The sequence below is a fragment of the Pseudophryne corroboree genome, chromosome 5 (assembly GCF_028390025.1).
Source record: "Pseudophryne corroboree isolate aPseCor3 chromosome 5, aPseCor3.hap2, whole genome shotgun sequence".
Classification (NCBI taxonomy): Eukaryota; Metazoa; Chordata; class Amphibia; order Anura; family Myobatrachidae; genus Pseudophryne; species Pseudophryne corroboree.
In genome coordinates, this window is record NC_086448.1 from 822,252,168 (window position 1) to 822,273,523 (window position 21,356).

The window sequence follows — 21,356 nt, forward strand, 5'->3', positions numbered from 1 at the left end:
ACAAGGGTTATACATATAAAACAGATGTTAAAAGAAGGGTATTGCCACAGAAAAATAAACCTGCTTTTTATTGTGAAACGCGCGGTGCTCTCATTGCAGATAACAGCGGGGCCCATGGTTGGAGCTGCATTACAGGACTATACATTGAAAACAGATGTTAAAATAAGAGTATTGCCACTGAGAAAGGAACCTGCTTTAAATATTGCTAACACCTTTTTGAGAAATGGTAAGATTAGTTGTAATACCTAGAGTAGCCAGCACGTGGCGTATTTCCGCACCCATGACTGTGCCATTGCCTTCCTTGTCGAAGACACGGAGACCCTCCACAAAGTCCTCATATGTTCCCTTCTCCTTAGATTTGGATATGTGTTGTAACATCGGCAGGAATGTATCGAAATCCATCAGTTTTGTGTGGAGTTCTGCGCAAAGACATCACAAAGGTTCAAAAGACACTTTAGGACTTAAGTAGAATATTCCCTGTACCTATAAAAAAAAAACTATTACAGTATGTACATGGTAAGAATGGGTAAGGGCTTGTTAGGGGTATTTGTAGCTCAGAGATGGAAGAGGAACAGTGCATATATGGTATTGGATTCTTCCGCCAGCCTTTGGGGTACAGATGGACTCTGTCTACTTCCAATGTTCTGTTATGAAATATCTCATCTGTAATGAAACAATCATAAATTCTTCTGAAGATATTTTAATCCAAAATGTAACCAGATGGATGCACTTTAATGTCTAGATACTTTTACTGCAGATGTACAGTATTATGCCTGGAGAAGTGATAAAGCAGTGATAAGTGGAAGGTGATAATAACGCACCAGCCAATCAGCTCCTAACTGTCATTTTATAAACCTGTAAAGATTGGTTATCACCTTCCACTTACCACTTCTTTATCACTTCTCTAGGCTTAATACATCTGCCCGGTATCCGTTTGGATGGTCGACCATGTTAAGGTAGACAGTCATTAGGACGACCACTATTGGTCAAATGGTCGACACATGTAAATGGTTGACACAGGACAGGTCGACACGTGAAAAAAATTAGATTTTTAACTATTTCATACTTTACCATCCACGTTGACTACGATACTGAATGGTAACTTGTGCCGAGCGTAGATGTAGCGGAGCGAGGCACCTTGGCCGCAGCATGGCGAACCAAGCCAGTCATGCAAGGGGACGCGGTACACTACCTGGGGTTCCTGGTCATGTTTCGGAAAAAATTACACCAAAAACAGTTAAAAAATCCATGTTGACCCTTTTCATGTGTCGACCTGCCCTGTGTCAACCCTTTTCATGCGTCGAAAATTAGTCCATGTCAACCAAGTCTATGTCGACCAATATTGGTCAACCTAATGAATGTCGACCTTAACATGGTCGACCATTCATACCAGAACCCATCTGCCCCACTATGACCTATCAACTGAAATACAGCACAGGTTGAGTCTCCCTTATCCAAAATGCTTGGGACCAGAAATATTTTGGATATCGGATTTTCCGTATTTTGGAATAACTGCATCCCATAATGAGATATAATGGCGATTGGACCTAAGTCTAAGCACAGAATGCATTTATGTTTCATATACACCTTATATACACAGCATGAAGGACATTTAATACAATATTTTTAATAACTTTGGGGGTCATTCTGACCCGATCGCACGCTGCAGTTTTTTGCAGCAGTGCGATCGGGTCAGAACTGCACATTCGCCAGCACCGCAGTTGGCACGGTCCGGCCAATGCAGCCATGGCCGGACCGTGCGGGGGGCGGGCCGAAGCGGCTGCGTGACGTCACACACAGCCACTGCAGGGGGGGGCGGGCCGCTGCGGGTCGGGGAGCGACAAGTAGCTCCCGGCCAGCATGCTAAAGCTGCGCTGGCTGGGAGCTACTCCTAAAGGGCAATAGCATCGCCGCTGTGGGGTGGGGGGGGTTGTGCGGCACTGACATGCGGGGCGGGATAGCCGTGTGCTGGGCGTCCCCCCGCATGTCTATGGTCATGATCGTAGCCCTGCAAGATTTTGCAGGGCTGCGATCAACTCGGAATCACCCCTTTTGTGTATTAAACAAAGTTTGTGTACAATGGCCCTCATTCCGAGTTGATCGCACTTAGCAACTTTTTGCTGCTGGTGCGATCATCTTGACGCCGCCTATGGGGGAGTGTATTTTAGCATAGCAGGGCTGCGATCGCTTGTGCACAGTTTCTCCAAGGGTGCACGTTGCAGAGGTTGGCGGGGGGGGGCGCGATGTTCACTGTGCATGCGCCCGCACCCTGATGACCCCTACTGCACCGGCGTGAACGCGCGGCAGCGCGATACACAGATGATACCGGAAGTGACTTCTTACCGGAAGTGCACGTCATGATGGACGCGCACTCCAGGAAACCAGGATACAGGGACCTGGCGGCCCTCAAACCAGGTGACTAATTACAAAATAATTTTCTTCACTATATATACACCCACAATGGGATATATACTCCTACTAGTGAACAAGCCCAACAAGAGGTGAAACGGTCCGTTTGGTCAGTGTGGCTATAGGGCAGGGGTGGAGAACCTCCGGCCCGTGGGCCGTTTGTTCCGGCCCACCCGCTTGTGTCAGTAAGACACGCCACCGCTCAGTCTGGCGACGGCGTGTCTCAGCTGTCAGGTCAGGGAGGAGAGTGCAGCTACTATGTCTGATGCAGGTAAGATCTCAAACCAGCCGCCGGTTCGTAAGCCAATCAGAGCTCGCGGATTGGCAGCCAATCCTGAGCCGCCGCTGCCGGTCCGTGCGCTCATGAACCAGCAGCTGGTTTGAGGTCCTACACGCCGCCGCCGCCCGACATAGCCGCACTCTCCTCCTTGTCCTGACCCCCTGACACCCGAGACATGCCGCCGGATGGAGCAGCAGCAGCAGCGGTGAACAGCACAGTGGGGTAGGTGGGCACTGTGGGGGAATTTGTGGACCTGGCACTGTGGGGGCATTTGTAGACCTGGCACTGTGGGGGCATTTGTGGATCTGGCTCTGTGGGGGCATTTGTGGATCTGGCTCTGTGGGGGCATTTGTGGATCTGGCACTGTGGGGGCATTTGTGGATCTTGCTCTGTGGGGGCAATTGTGGACCTGGCACTGCACTATTGGGGGCATATGTGTATCATGTCCCATTTTAAATGGCCACACTCATTTTTTGGTGCGCGCACTCAGTACCTCTAAGGGGCAGACCTACTGGGGGGCAGGGTAATTTTTAAGTTGAGAATATTTGTATGGCCCCCGAAGAATTTTATAAATATCCAAATGTTCCCCACCCCTGGTATAGGGCATTGTGCAGCCCATACCCACTGAGGGGAAACTTGGGTCCAGTAAGCGTCCACTTGGGCTCTAAGTTTTCTTTCTTGTGCTTACTGTATATTGTTATTTTCACTGCAGGAAGCTGCTATATTGTGAATATTTTGTGACCAGGCTAATATTTAATTCTACCTGAGTCCAGCATTTCTGCCCAAACTGAGCACATCCATTTAAACTGTATCCTATTTGAACCTTGAAAAGGGACTATTTATCTGTAACAAACCAGTTTTGTAATCTGGTTTTACTGCATTAAGGCACTTTTACTATCACTGCTTCCCTGACAGGTAGAGCAATTTTTAGTTTAAATGCAATTGGTTACTATATACCTCTGCTTAGCATTTGGTACTCTTAAGGGGGGTACTCACGGAGCAATATTCTAAGCCACAGGTTCTCAAACTCGGTCCTCAGGACCCCACACGGTGCATGTTTTGCAGGTCTCCTCACAGAATCACAAGTGAAATAATTAGCTCCACCTGCGGACCTTTTAAAATGTGTCAGTGAGTAATTAATACACCTGTGCACCTGCTGGGTTACCTGCAAAACATGCGCTGTGTGGGGTCCTGAGGACCGAGTTTGAGAACCACTGTTCTAAGCAATCTGACTAGATTGCTTAGAACTTCAGCATGATCGCTCCGTGTGTACCCCCTACAGTGATAGCGATGCGCAGCCCCGCACATCGCTATCGCTGGTGCTAGATTGGCCTGCCCTGCAGGCCATTCTAGAGGGTCGCTCACTTCACCCGCTGGGTGAAATGAGCGGCCCCCCCGTCTCCCCCCAGCACGCTCAGCACAGATCGCGCTGTGCTGAGCAGCGGGAGAGATGTGTGCTGAGCGGTTTGCTCAGCACACATCTCTCCTGCATCGGCCCGTCTATATGGGCCTTTATGCCATTTTTTCAAATAACCATAATTACATTGTTACTATTATCAAGTACATGTAACAACCGTATCGAATTGCAAACAGGATAAGAACCTCCAGGGCATACCTTTGCTTGGTCTCAAGATACAACAGCAAAATGGACTAAATTGTCAATTCATTTCTGCAGACTCTTCTGCACGTTTACTAATCTTTATATTCCTTACTTATGCTCAAGCTTCTTACTTATCTATCAATGTGCTCTCTCATCCAGATCAAGTTCTATTAGAGCTAGAGACATAAGTATCATAGGTGGTCATTCCGAGTTGATCGCTAGCTGCATTCGGTCGCTGTGCAGCAATGAGGCAAAAAAATGGCACTTCTGCGCATGCGTATGCGGCGCAATGCGCACGCGCATCGTACTATTACAAAGAACGATGTAGTTTCACACAGGGTCTAATGAAGCTTTTCAGTCGCACTGCTGGCCGTAGAGTGATTGACATGAAGTGGGCGTTTCTGGGTGTCAACTGACCGTTTTCAGGGAGTGTTCGGAAAAACACAGGCGTGGCTGGGCGAACGCAGGGCGTGTTTGTGACGTCAAAACAGGAACTGAATGGTCTGCATTGATCGCAAGCGCTGAGTAGGTATTGAGATACTCTAAAACTGCACAAAAACACTTTGTAGCCGCTCTGCGATCGTTTCGTTCGCACTTCTGCTAAGCTAAAATACACTCCCAGTGGGAGGCGGCATAGCGTTTGCACGGCTGCTAAAAACTGCTAGCGAGCGAACAACTCGGAATGACCGCCATTGACTCTCCTGGACAGCAGAAGCACATTTTCTTGCTTCATGGTACCAGTACTCTCTCATTCAGCAGATTACTGCCATACTCCATAGGATACGCCCAATCTCATCTGATCTTGGAAGCGATTCAATGGTAGGCCTGGTTAGTAGTTGGTTGGGAGACCGCCAATGAATACCAGGTGCAGTAAACATACAAGCTGAACAGCAGAAGGAAGTTATCCTTTTATTTTCTTGCACATCCTTTAGTTCTTTCTTATTCTTATACACATAACAATCTATTCCTGTGGTCTGGCCAAAATTGAGTCAACACCCAGGCCTGTTAATTAAGGATACAGTATTTAATTAGCTGGAATAAAACAATATCAGACACTTGTGATTTCTGCCTCCTTCTTATGCCTTATCAGCTGGAGCAAATGCCTTATGGTAACACCATTGCCTGACATTAGAGCAGAGGGTGTTTAAACCTATATAGGCAACAATTTATCACATTTTGTGTATTTCTTCGCAATTTCCTGTTCAAATATAGACAGTAAATATGATACGCAGTGTAGAGAACCTTTGAATAAGGCACCCCTGTGGGATTATTAACCGGTCTGAAGATATACTTATGATAGACAGGTTTTCACCCATTATATTGAATTATTGATTATATTTTCACAGAGGCTTCAAGCAGTCTACTTTCTTATGCACTACAACAAGTTTAATTTATGTGTGTATTTTCATAACTAATCAGAGTTCTTTTATTGTTCCTTAGTAACACCAATTATATTGATTTGATTAAAAGTTAAAGGCCTGTATTCACGGGCCGATGTGGGAGAGATGTGTGCTGAGCAAACCGCTCAGCACACATCTCTCCCCCCGCTCAGCACAGCGCGATGCGTACTGAGCGTGCAGGGGGAGCGGGGGTGGCTAGTTGCACCCAGCGGGTGAAATGAGTGACCTGCTAGATTGGCCAATCTAGCAGCAGCGATAGCTATGCGCGGGACTGCGCATCGCTATCGCTGTGGGTGGTACACACGGAGCGATCATGCTTAAATTCTTAAGTTTTATCGTCTACTCAATTTAAAGATAAGAATGCCCCAGCAGTCTCTCTTTTATCCTCTTTTTACAAATGTACTTCTTACTGACTCTTGGAGCACCACCGGCAGAATAACAACACACAGTGCTAATTATAATCATTGTCGGTACACAAGACTAATATCCTCATCGAGGCGCAGTCTGATATATGTACCTGATGCGGAACAAACCATTTCCTGTACAAAAACAAGACCAGAGTCAGACCTACTTACCCTGTGCGACGGATCCAGCGACGAAGGTCCCGGGATTTACGTCAGACATCCACCCTCTAAACGCCTGGACACGCCTGCGTTCGGATCTCCACGCCCGGAAACCGGTGAGTAGACACCCCGGAATGCCTCCCCGCTGTCAATCTTCTTGCGATCGCGCTAGCGATCACTTTCTTCTTTGTTCTGGCCGCTGCCTGGTGACGTGCGCATTGCGGCCGCCACGCATGCGCAGTTCCGACTCGTTTGCACTGCAGCGAAGAACTGCTGCGTGCGAACGGGTCGGAATGACCCCCAATGAGCCATCAGAAAACAAAGGTTTCACTATCTCACTCTCACTCAAAAAACTCTGTATTTCAGAATATTCCGTATTTCGGAAGATTTGGATATGGGATACTCAACCTGTACCACGTGTTGCTGGTAACAGTCAGATGCTCTGATTGGTTGCTGGTTGTGGCAGCCCTATTCACCTAATATCTGGTAGTTCATTAAGTAACGTCCCCACCTTATCTCACAGAGAACATTTACCTTGTGGCCCTTTGCAGCCGATCAGACATTATAGTAATTAAATGAAACACTAGATTTGTTTCTGCAGCTCCCACTTGATAGCTGGTCTTTACAGTGCCAGTAGGACCAGATTAGACGTTGTTTTATAACAATACATTGTATCGCAGAGGATAAAGCGTGTTGTGTATTTTTGGCTTGTATAACATTTTCTTTGTACTGATTGTATAATTCCTTGCCTATGAACAGCGCAGTACTCCACCACACGTGTTATCGTGGTCAACGCGTTTCTCCCGCCTGCTCTGATTGCCGGAGTTACACAAGTGCAATCCAAATCAAAAAGGCCACTAATTGCACAGAAGGAGAAGCAAGGACACATATTTGTTATTCTTCAAGTGTTTTCTAGTGCTTTCTGGTAATGGAAGAAGACATTATGAAGGCATACTGTATGTTAGTGAAGTGGAATTTGATAGTTTGAAATTAACTTTACACCCAACTGCTCAGCTTCTACCTATTACTCAGAGCATATATTTAATAAATGTTTGCTAGAAGCTGGTGGGCTGCTAAGGGGAACTTCTCTGTGTGCCCAATTCTCCACTTTCTAGGAGGTTTGACACATTAAAGTCACAGAACTGTGGACAGCATGGTGTTACTACTTCCATAACTGCGTGCACGTATATGCTGAAACAATTTGGGTTTGAGTGCTGCTGGCTTACCCTTCTCTCTCTCCTATATATATATTAATTCTATAACAGAGCTGTACATAGGTTGTGTCGCAATACCAGATGGTTTGATATAGTAACTTGTGTGTTAAATGCTAGTGGCTGTAGGTAGTGGATTCCAACCAAGACTAGTGCTGGCACAATGGAAACACATTAGGTATGGTTTTAAAAATCAATGCAAAATTCAAATAGTGGAGCCACACCTACTGCCAGTGGGTCAGTTTGGAGTGGCAGTTGGTGTCAGTTGGCGTGGCTCACCTATTTGAATTATGGACTGCACTGCAGCCCCACCTCTGAAGCCGCAACACTCCCATAATACGCCCACTGAATGGCCCATGTTTGTGTGCATTACTAGCCTCCGCCCATCCATTTTCCGCCACCTATCTGATACCGTCTGAATGAATCGCAACAGTGCCTTTGTGCATAAACTCTGTGTAATGTCTGCGTCTTAGGGATTTTTCTTGCATGCGCAGTTGCAAATAATCGCTCTTCTACATGAACATCAGCATTGTGGATGACACAGAAGCAGGCACGAACTGTCGTTATACCACCATTGTTCCTCACTAACACCTTGTCTTATTCTAATTACTGGGAGCGGTTTAGTTATGTTGCATAAAAAGTCTCTTTTTCCTCAAATATATCTAATTCGGTAATTTTTTTTAACCTGTTTTAAGAATACAAATAAGGAGAAAAGGGATTAAAAGTATTTTACATCCAAAGTAAATGCATGATACGGATTTGGATTAGGGGTGAGCTGTATCAAGCCATGGAGAAAGATAAAGTACCAATCAATCAAATCCTAAATTCCATGTTAAAGGCTGTGTTTCAAAAATGACAGAAGCTGGTTGGTTGGTAGCTTATCTCTCTCCACTTTATCTCTTCCCAAGGTTTGATACATCTCACCCTAGGTGGTAAATGTTACAGGTCCTCTACCTACTTAAGGAAAAAGTCAGAGCCGGGTTAAGGGGCTGGGGCGCAGTGGGCGAGTGCAGCCGGGCCACCCTTTCTCAGGGTACCTTCCTAACCGGATCGGCTCCACCCCAGCTCTGGTGCTGCTGTCCGTTTCTGCTTGTCTCCAGCCTCCAGCATCAGCAGCAGCTCTCCCAGCCGCAGTGTGGCTGTCTGCTGACCTCGCTGCTTGACAGGTGGCACCGGAGTCTGCCCCTACTGCACGTAGGAAGTGCACTGCTGCCACATGTACAGTAGATGCAGGCAGGGGTGGATTTATGGGTGAGGGCGCCACAAGTCACAACAGTGACTGCCGCCCCCTGTCCGCCTAAATGTATTATTTTTAATTGAATGGTTATAAGCCCTCCTTTGAGGAAAGACAATTTAATAGAATGATGAAAAAAAGCCACTATGACATTTTTTTATTTGTAATTATGTATACATATTTTCTAAGTAGGACAGCTTACAGGGGCAGTTTGGGCATGTCTTATCCATTTACACTCCATTCAAAATGGTATATGGTACAGTACAGTGGAAATACTTTGCAGTTACTGGTACTTTTTGGGCTGATCGTATGAACACAAGCATCCAAGTGCCGCCCCCTAACAAGTGCCACCCCTAGGCACATGCCTAAAGAGCCTAATGGGAAATTCGCCACTGGGTGCAGGGAGGGGGACTACACAGCGGGCGCAGCCAGGGGTACAGGAGACGGGTGTGGATTATTAGATTGACAGTGTCTAGGTCGACAATGTTTAGGTCGACCACTATAGGTCGACAGTCACTAGGTCGACAGGCTTTCTAGGTCGACATGTTCTAGGTCGACAGGTCAAAAGGTCGACATGAGTTTTTCATGTTTTTTTGGTGTCGTTTTCTCCGTACAGTGACCGGGAAGCCCAATTAGTGCACCGTGTAACCCTCGCATGGCTCGCTTCGCTCGCCATGCTTCGGGCAAGGTGCCTCGCTGCGCTCGGCACAGGTTACTAATCCCAATTGTAGTCCACATGGATGGTTAAGTATGAAAAAGTTCAAAAAAAGAAAAAAAATGTGAAAAACTCATGTCGACCTTTTGACCTGTTGACCTAGAACATGTCGACCTAGAAACCCTGTCGACCTTCAAACCCTGTTGACCTAGTGACTGTCGACCTATAGTGGTCGACCTAAACATTGTCGACCTACACACTGTCGATCTTCAGACCGTCTTCTTAAATGGCTAATATTTTTTTCAAAAATGTAACTAAAATTGTAGATTTTTTTGTTTGTTATACTAATAAGAGCTGTTTGTCCTGATTACGCATACTTTCTATTTTTCTATTTATTTATTTTACAAAAATAGCTATTATTTAAATAATGTGATAATTTTAAAAAGATCTACAATTTTTGGATTTTTAAAAAACAACAACTTGTTTTATAGTTTAAAAAACAGTACTGTGTTACGGGAGCAGAGCCTCATTGAGGCCTAGTCAAAACACTGATTTGGCCCTGTCTATCAACAATAAGCCCGCCCCCAGACTCCTGTGAAACCAGCCAATTGGAGTCTGGGGGCGGGCTTACTGATGATAGGCTGAGCAGTGTGTGCCTGTTTTCCATGCGTGCGCGGCTGCCGATCCCCAGGTAAGGAAGCCAGCACATATGTCCCATATAGTACAGCTTCACATGTATGTTCATATGTGCTGGCCAGCTCACCCCTGCTAGAGACTGGTGCCATTAAGCTGATACATTATTTCGTTTTCTGAACTTTATTAGTCTCAGTGATTGGATTTTAATCTTACTAGGGGAGGATTCCTTTATATACATTTTTCCTGCCGAGAGCTGCTTGTATATTGTATTTTGATTTTTGATATGATAATGTATTATCCTTATTAGTGTGTCCTTATTCCATATGTATTAAATTGTTACTTTTATGTGGTCAGAGCATTATATCTTTTTACGTTCTGACGGAGTAAGTGAGTGAATGCCGCGCTGGTTTTCTTTTTCTCTTTTTGCATTTTTTACCATTTAACCCAGCGTCATCACTCATTGTTATTCATTACCACGGTAGATATAAGTAAACCTTTGTGGTATATTGATGTTTCCATTCCAGAGCATCGGGTATGTTTTTTGATTTTTACCTTGAGGACTAAGTAGTCTATTTACTAATAGGCCCTACACACTAAGCGATAATACTGTAAGATAAGAATGATCTCGTTCATTAATGAACGAGAACTCGTTCATATCGTTCAGTGTGTAGGCACCAACGATGATCGATGTGTGGCCCCGCGCTCGTTCATCGTTGGTGCCGGGTCGCTTATACATGCAGGCCAATATGGACAATCTTGTCCATATTAGCATGTAGAGCTATGGGGCCGGGTGACGGGGGTAGTGAAGAAACTTCACTCCCCCGTCACTCCCCTCCCCCCTTCCCGTGCCGCCGGGTCACCTGTCGGCCATATCGGGCGTCGGGCACCTCAGCGGCACATCGCCGGGTGTGTAGGGCCTATAAGCCTTGGACAGAGATAAAGTACCAGCCAATCAGCGCCTAACTGCCATGTTACAGACTGTGGGGAAATGTACTAAGCAGTGATAAAAGTGGAGAAGCGAGCCAGTGGAGAAGTTGCCCATGGCAACCAATCAGTATTGACGTAACATTTATAATTTGCATACTATAAAAGTATATAGAGCTGCTGATTGGTTGCCATGGGCAACTTCACCACTGGCTCACTTCTCCAGCTTTTATCACCGCTTAGTGCATCTCCCCCTTAGTTTGAAAAATTAATAATAAATATAATTAGCTTCCTACAAATATTTCTTTTTCTACTTTCTTATGCCGGAAAACTGGAACTGACAGGACTGGAAAAATAAAGTCTGGCCGTAAAACATCAGAGAGAAGGGACATTACACACTTACCCTCGGGCTTTGGCCTGCCAAGAACTTTTAATACTTCAGCGTTGGTTGGATTCTGTCCTAACGCCCTCAAAACATCTCCGCATTGTCCGTAGGTGATTTTCAGTTCACAGTTAGGGGTCCGATCAAACAGGGAGAAAGCTTCCTTAAATTCTGCCAAAGCAAAGAGAAACGTTAGCCTCTGTACCTCTGCCTTCTGCAATGGTTACGTTTTTTGGTTATTATTCTAGATCTGAGCAAATATTTGCTTTGGTGGGACCTTACACGTTACAATCACCCACATCATCTTTTATTATTAACATGGTTTCCTGGAACCGCGCTCCCCGTGCTAGTGTGGTCAGCCATCTGCAGTGTTAGGTGACCGCAGACTTGTGTGCTCCGGCCAAAACCTGCACGATGACTGGCTTTGGAACCAGCGCAGAAAAACGATTATGACATGACAGCTCCAATGAAAAGCTCGGAAGAATCACCTGCTGGGAGAACACTACATTTCTAAAAATCATTTAGAATAGGATCTGGGCAGCGTGGTGCCGAGCGACAGACTTCACAAAGTCGTCTTACAAACAGCCCAAAAGAGTTTTATCAACTTTGGGAGTCGGTTGCCCTGCCTAGACTACTGCCCAATAGGTAACCACCCTCGTACCTGCATAGTAAAGGGCCCCTAACTTCACAGCCTGGGCTGTATTATCCTTAAGGCTGACTAGGTTGAAGCCTAGGGACCCCGCAGGCACTAGGGTCCTGTCAATTTTAGTTTTTGCTGAGGCACTGTTTCCTGCGCCCTAGGCCTCCAAAGCTTAAAGTCACTTTGCACTCTGCCATAGGGATGGCCATCGACCATCGATGATTCAAAATCATCAATGGTCTATGACCAATGTTGCATACTTTTACCATTTATGGGGGAGAACCAGATGGTTTCCCTCTATCGATGGCTAGGCCTAAACAAATATATATTTTTTTACAAGATTCTGGGATACGGAGAATAGCTCCACCCCCGACACCCATGAAGACCCACCCCCAGGCTGTGATTGGCCCGCAGGCCTTTCACAGAAATAACAGGGATGACCATCGATGAGAGAGACCATCGATGGTCTCCTATAGCATAGTTAGTGACCATCAATGGTCACTCTCAGTTTTGCCATCGATGGCAACCATTGATGGTGAACACACTGATGGCCTTTCCTGAACTGCCATGTAGCAATCAAATATTAATCTATATTGTATAGTAATATTTACAGAATGACTGACAAAATACCTTCTTTGTGCTATGTTCTAACACAGCTTTTTGTATCTACGAGTCATGAAAGGCAGCCTGGGCTCAGCCTGCAATGACATAATCTTGATTGACTGCTATTTTAGTTTTGATTGCAATATAGAATATTACTTTATATATCTGTATCTATCCCGGTGACATTCTGAGAACGGGAGTTGTGCAGATAAATTAATTATCTAGTTTAAGTCAGACTTGTGTTCTAGCAGAAATATTGGAAGGAAAAATTTGACATTTCCAAATATATCTCAGCGTAATCACCAATGTCTGGATTCTTATTGCTGGGTTACTGATCTCAGTATAACTGCAACCGCAGCTTCCAGCAGGTATAAACTAAACTTATAGAACAATACAAAGGATTTACAGATCTTATAATATATTGTCTGGTGTATGTAAAACATTATTATATATGCAGCTGGCTTATACCGGCAGCTCTACATCTGTTTCCCACAGGAGGACTGAAAGTGTTACTTACTAAGCATGAGAGGAGAAACATTACACCCACGGCCGATGCTCACCACCATCTGGGCATGGAATACTCATGCATGTGTCCCATTGGATGGTTTTATTCAGTAAATAATTCATAGCAATGAATTCATTACAGTTAATTAATTGAAATAATTTTAAATGTATGCTCAAGTTTGTAGATACATAATTACTGCTAACATAAATAGAATTACTTCTAACATAAACCACATATTAGCATCAGATGATAGCAAAGTCAGTGAAGGTCAGTGTTATATACAATTAATTCCTAATGGAATTAATGGAGCCATTGTCGGCTGCGTAAAAGTCACAGCTTCATACTGCCATGCAGTACGCCATAACCGCTATGTGACATGTAACATTATACCATTACTGCTGTGTGATATGTAACATTATACCATTACTGCTGTGTGACATGTAACATTATACCATTACTGCTGTGTGACATGTAACATTATACCATTACTGCTGTGTGATATGTAACATTATACCATTACTGCTGTGTGATATGTAACATTATACCATTACTGCTGTGTGATATGTAACATCATACCATTACTGCTGTGTGACATGTAACATTATACCATTACCGCTATGTGACATGTAACATCATACCATTACTGCTGTGTGACATGTAACATTATACCATTACCGCTATGTGACATGTAACATTATACCATTACCGCTATGTGACATGTAACATTATACCATTACCGCTATGTGACATGTAACATTATACCATTACCGCTATGTGACATGTAACATTATACCATTACCGCTATGTGACATGTAACATTATACCATTACTGCTGTGTGATATGTAACATCATACCATTACTGCTGTGTGATATGTAACATTATACCATTACTGCTGTGTGATATGTAACATTATACCATTACTGCTGTGTGACATGTAACATTATACCATTACTGCTGTGTGATATGTAACATCATACCATTACTGCTGTGTGACATGTAACATTATACCATTACCGCTATGTGACATGTAACATTATACCATTACCGCTATGTGACATGTAACATTATACCATTACCGCTATGTGACATGTAACATTATACCATTACTGCTGTGTGATATGTAACATTATACCATTACTGCTGTGTGATATGTAACATCATACCATTACTGCTGTGTGACATGTAACATTATACCATTACCGCTATGTGACATGTAACATTATACCATTACCGCTATGTGACATGTAACATTATACCATTACCGCTATGTGACATGTAACATTATACTATTACTGCAGTGTGATATGTAACATTATACCATTACTGCTGTGTGATATGTAACATTATACCATTACTGCTGTGTGACATGTAACATTATACCATTACTGCTGTGTGATATGTAACATTATACCATTACCGCTATGTGACATGTAACATTATACCATTACCGCTATGTGACATGTAACATTATACCATTACCGCTTTGTGACATGTAACATTATACCATTACCGCTATGTGACATGTAACATTATACCATTACTGCAGTGTGATATGTAACATTATACCATTACTGCTGTGTGATATGTAACATTATACCATTACTGCTGTGTGACATGTAACATTATACCATTACTGCTGTGTGACATGTAACATTATACCATTACTGCTGTATGACGTGTAACATTATACCATTACTGCTGTGTGATATGTAACATTATACCATTACTGCTGTGTGACATGTAACGTTATACCATTACTGCTGTGTGACATGTAACATTATGCCATTACTGCTGTGTGACATGTAACATTAAACCATTACTGCTGTGTAATATGTAATATTATACCATTACTGCTGTGTGACATGTAACATTATACCATTACTACAGTGTGACATTTAACATTATACCATTACTGCTGTGTGATATGTAACATTATACCATTACTGCTGTGTGATATGTAACATTATACCATTACTGCAGTGTGATATGTAACATTATACCATTACTGCAGTGTAATATGTAACATTATACCATTACTGCTGTGTGATATGTAACATTATACCATTACTGCTGCTTGACATGTAACATTATACCATTACTGTAGTGTGACATGTAACATTATACCATTACTGCTGTGTGACATGTAACATTATACCATTACTGCTGTGTGATATGTAACATTATACCATTACTGCTGTGTGAAATGTAACATTATACCATTACTGCTGTGTGATATGTAACATTATACCATTACTGCAGTGTGATATGTAACAATATACCATTACTGCTGTGTGATATGTAACATTATACCATTACTGCTGTGTGACATGTAACATTATACCATTACTGCTGTGTGATATGTAACATTATACCATTACTGCTGTGTAATATGTAATATTATACCATTACTGCTGTGTGACATGTAACAGTATACCATTACTGCTGTGTGATATGTAACATTATACCATTACTGCTGTGTAATATGTAACATTATACCATTACTGCTGCGTGACATGTAACATTATACCATTACTGTTGCGTGATATGTAACATTATACCATTACCGCTGTGTGACATGTAACATTATACCATTACTGCAATGTGACATGTAACATTATACCGTTACTGCTGTGTGATATGTAACATTATACCATTACTGCTGTGTGATCTGTAACATTATACCATTACTGCTGTGTGACATGTAACATTATACTGTTACTGCTGTGTGACATGTAACATTATACCATTACTGCAGTGTGACATGTAACATTATACCGTTACTGCTGTGTGACATGTAACATTATACCATTACTGCAGTGTGACATGTAACATTATAACATTACTGCTGTGTGACATGTAACATTATACCGTTACTGCTGTGTGACATGTAACATTATACCATTACTGCTGTGTGACATGTAACATTATACCGTTACTGCTGTGTGACATGTAACATTATACCGTTACTGCTGTGTGATATGTAACATTATACCGTTACTGCAGTGTGACATGTACCATTATACCATTACTGCGGTGTGACATGTAACATTATACCATTACCGCTATGTGACATGTAACATTATACCATTACTGCTGCGTGATATGTAACATTATACCATTACTGCTGCGTGACATGTAACATTATACCATTACTGTTGCGTGACATGTAACATTATACCATTACTGCTGTGTGACAAGTAACATTATACCATTACTGCAGTGTAACATGTAACATTATACCGTTACTGCTGTGTGACATGTAACAGTATACCGTTACTGCTGCGTGATATGTAACATTATACCATTACTGCTGCGTGACATGTAACATTATACCATTACTGCAGTGTGACATGTAACATTATAACATTACTGTAGTGTGATATGTAACATTATACCATTACTGCAGTGTGACATGTAACATTATACCATTACTGCAGTGTTACATGAAACATTATACCATTACTGCAGTGTGACATGTAACATTATACCGTTACTGCTGTGTGACATGTAACATTATACCATTACTGCAGTGTGATATGTAACATTATACCATTACTGCTGTGTGATATGTAACATTATACCGTTAATGCAGTGTGATATGTAACATTATACCGTTACCGCAGTGTGATATGTAACATTACACTATTACTGCTGTGTGACATGTAACATTATACCGTTACTGCTGTGTGACATGTAACATTATACCATTACTGCTGTGTGACATGTAACATTATACTGTTACTGCTGTGTAATATTTAACATTATACCGTTACTGCTGTGTGATATGTAACATTATACCATTACCGCTGTGTGACATGTAACATTATACTATTACCGCTGTGTGACATGTAACATTATACCATTACTGCAGTGTGACATGTAACATTATACCGTTACTGCTGTGTGACATGTAACATTATACCATTACTGCTGTGTGATATGTAACATTATACCATTACTGCTGCGTGATATGTAACATTATACCATTACTGCTGCGTGACATGTAACATTATACTATTACCGCTGTGTGACATGTAACATTATACCATTACTGCAGTGTGACATGTAACATTATACCGTTACTGCTGTGTGATATGTAACATTATACCATTACTGCTGCGTGATATGTAACATTATACCATTACTGCTGCGTGACATGTAACATTATACCATTACTGTTGCGTGACATGTAACATTATACCATTACTGCTGTGTGACATGTAACATTATACCATTACTGCAGTGTGACATGTAACATTATACCGTTACTGCTGTGTGACATGTAACAGTATACCGTTACTGCTGCGTGATATGTAACATTATACCATTACTGCTGCGTGACATGTAACATTATACCATTACTGCAGTGTGACATGTAACATTATACCATTACTATAGTGTGATATGTAACATTATACCATTACTGCAGTGTGACATGTAACATGTAACATTATACCATTACTGCAGTGTGACATGTAACATTATACCGTTACTGCTGTGTGACATGTAACATTATACCATTACTGCAGTGTGACATGTAACATTATAACATTACTGCTGTGTGACATGTAACATTATACCGTTAATGCAGTGTGATATGTAACATTATACCGTTACTGCAGTGTGATCATAGGTGTGCGCAGGGGGGGTGCCTGGTGCGCACAGGCACCCCCTAATGTCTGGCACCCCAATCTCACATGCCTGATGCAGGGATCGCCGAGCAGGCTGATTACTGTCCCCTCTGTGCTGCACCCTGTCAGGACTGCATTACAGACCGGATACCTGGGTTAATCAAGGGTGCCACTTCCACCGGCTTTCAAATTCCCAGCTCCACCACCATGTACAAAAACAGCGTGATGTGACATGATTTTGTCATGCTGCTCACATGCCCACCCGTCACACCCGCTACACACCCACCTCAATCCTTCTATTCTATGCCAACGCCAGCCACTGATGAGGAGCAGCATGCAGCCAGCATTCCTCTTAGGAAGACAAATTCAATACTGGCAGGCGGCCGGCAGCAGCATTGACAGGTCACTCGTTTTTCCAGCAGCAGCAGTACTAGTCTGCGACTGTCAGTGAGTGACTGACTTGTAAGTAAGCTGCTGCAGCTTGCAGGGGAAAGAGAGGGGGAGCCAGACCAGGCTGAGGAGGAGCACTGTAATTGCAGTGAGTGCCATCAGGGGTGTTTGTTTGGTGCACACCACAACATCTGACAATGTATCTGCTTTATTAGGATTGGTATAAAGGTGGAAATTTTTTATGCATTGACCATCAATAGATGGTGCTAGACACGCCCAAAAGGCGGTGCTAGACACACCCCTCCGACGGTGCACCCCCTAATAAAATGTGCTGCGCACGCCAGTGAGTGTGATATGTAACATTATACCATTACTGCTGTGTGACATGTAACATTATACCGTTACTGCTGTGTGACATGTAACATTATACCATTACTGCTGTGTGACATGTAACATTATACCGTTACTGCTGTGTGACATTTAACATTATACCGTTACTGCTGTGTGATATGTAACATTATACTGTTACTGCAGTGTGACATGTACCATTATACCATTACTGCAGTGTGACATGTAATATTATACCATTACTGCAGTGTGACATGTAACATTATACCGTTACTGCTGTGTGACATGTAACATTATACCATTACTGCAATGTGACATGTAACATTATACCATTACTGCTGTGTGATATGTAACATTATACCATTACTGCTGTGTGATATGTAACATTATACCATTACTGCAGTGTGCTATGTAACCGTTATTTCTGTGTGATATGTAACATTATACCGTTACTGCTGTGTGATATGTAACATTATACCATTACTGCTGCATGACATGTAACATTATACCATTACTGCAGTGTGACATGTAACAATATACCATTACTGCAGTGTGATATGTAACATTATACCATTACTGCTGTGTGACATGTAACATTATACCATTACTGCTGTGTGACATGTAACATTATACCATTACTGCTGTGTGACATGTAACATTATACCGTTACTGCTGTGTGACATGTAACATTATACCATTACTGCAGTGTGACATGTAACATTATACCATTACTGCTGTGTGATATTTAACATTTTACCATTACTGCTGTGTGATATGTAACATTATACCGTTAATGCAGTGTGCTATGTAACATAATACCGTTACTGCAGTGTGCTATGTAACATTATACCGTTACTGCTGTGTGATATGTAACATTATACCACTACTGCTGTGTGATATGTAACATTATACCATTACTGCTGCGTGACATGTAACATTATACCATTACTGCAGTGTGACATGTCACAATATACCATTACTGCAGTGTGATATGTAACATTATACCATTACTGCTGTGTGACATGTAACATTATACCGTTACTGCTGTGTGACATGTAACATTATACCATTACTGCTGTGTGATATGTAACATTATACCATTACTGCAGTGTGATATGTAACATTATACCATTACTGCTGCGTGATATGTAACATTATACCATTACTGCTGCGTGACATGTAACATTATACCGTTACTGCAGTGTGATATGTAACATTATACCATTACTGCTGTGTGACATGTAACATTATACCGTTACTGCTGTGTGACATGTAACATTATACCATTACTGCTGTGTGACATGTAACATTATACCGTTACTGCTGTGTGACATGTAACATTATACCGTTACTGCTGAGTGACATGTAACATTATACCGTTACTGCAGTGTGACATGTACCATTATACCATTACAGCAGTGTGACATGTAACATTATACCGTTACTGCAGTGTGACATGTAACATTATACCGTTACTGCTGTGTGACATGTAACATTATACCATTACTGCAGTGTGACATGTAACATTATACCATTACTGCAGTGTGATATGTAACATTATACCATTACTGCTGTATGATATGTAACATTATACCATTAATGCAGTGTGATATGTAACATTATACCATTACTGCAGTGTGACATGTAACAATATACCATTACTGCAGTGTGATATGTAACATTATACCATTACTGCTGTGTGACATGTAACATTAAACCATTACTGCTGTGTGACATGTAACATTATACCGTTACTGCTGTGTGACATGTAACTATATACCGTTACTGCTGTGTGATATGTAACATTATACCATTACTGCAGTGTGATATGTAACAATATACCATTACTGCTGTGTGATATGTAACATTATACCATTACTGCTGTGTGACATGTAACATTATACCATTACTGCTGTGTGATATGTAACATTATACCATTACTGCTGTGTAATATGTAATATTATACCATTACTGCTGTGTGACATGTAACAGTATACCATTACTGCTGTGTGATATGTAACATTATACCATTACTGCTGTGTAATATGTAACATTATACCATTACTGCTGCGTGACATGTAACATTATACCATTACTGTTGCGTGATATGTAACATTATACCATTACCGCTGTGTGACATGTAACATTATACCATTACTGCAATGTGACATGTAACATTATACCGTTACTGCTGTGTGATATGTAACATTATACCATTACTGCTGTGTGATCTGTAACATTATACCATTACTGCTGTGTGACATGTAACATTATACTGTTACTGCTGTGTGACATGTAACATTATACCATTACTGCAGTGTGACATGTAACATTATACCGTTACTGCTGTGTGACATGTAACATTATACCATTACTGCAGTGTGACATGTAACATTATAACATTACTGCTGTGTGACATGTAACATTATACCGTTACTGCTGTGTGACATGTAACATTATACCATTACTGCTGTGTGACATGTAACATTATACCGTTACTGCTGTGTGACATGTAACATTATACCGTTACTGCTGTGTGATATGTAACATTATACCGTTACTGCAGTGTGACATGTACCATTATACCATTACTGCGGTGTGACATGTAACATTATACCATTACCGCTATGTGACATGTAACATTATACCATTACTGCTGCGTGATATGTAACATTATACCATTACTGCTGCGTGACATGTAACATTATACCATTACTGTTGCGTGACATGTAACATTATACCATTACTGCTGTGTGACATGTAACATTATACCATTACTGCAGTGTAACATGTAACATTATACCGTTACTGCTGTGTGACATGTAACAGTATACCGTTACTGCTGCGTGATATGTAACATTATACCATTACTGCTGCGTGACATGTAACATTATACCATTACTGCAGTGTGACATGTAACATTATAACATTACTGTAGTGTGA

The 21,356-nt window shown here is 42.0% G+C and overlaps 1 protein-coding gene and 1 pseudogene across 1 annotated transcript in view; one reads left to right on the plus strand and one right to left on the minus strand.

The window, feature by feature from the left end:
* Positions 1–21,356, minus strand: part of MYL3 (myosin light chain 3) — a 114,194-nt gene that overhangs the window by 6,569 nt on the left and 86,269 nt on the right. Inside the window, exons 3-4 of the mRNA XM_063925107.1 lie at positions 11,316–11,465; positions 246–419 (exon numbers count right to left, since the gene is read on the minus strand). Coding sequence (XP_063781177.1) covers positions 246–419; positions 11,316–11,465 — 324 coding nt within the window. The remainder of the gene's footprint in view (positions 1–245; positions 420–11,315; positions 11,466–21,356) is intronic.
* On the plus strand, positions 5,048–5,166 carry LOC134930214 (5S ribosomal RNA; annotated as a pseudogene).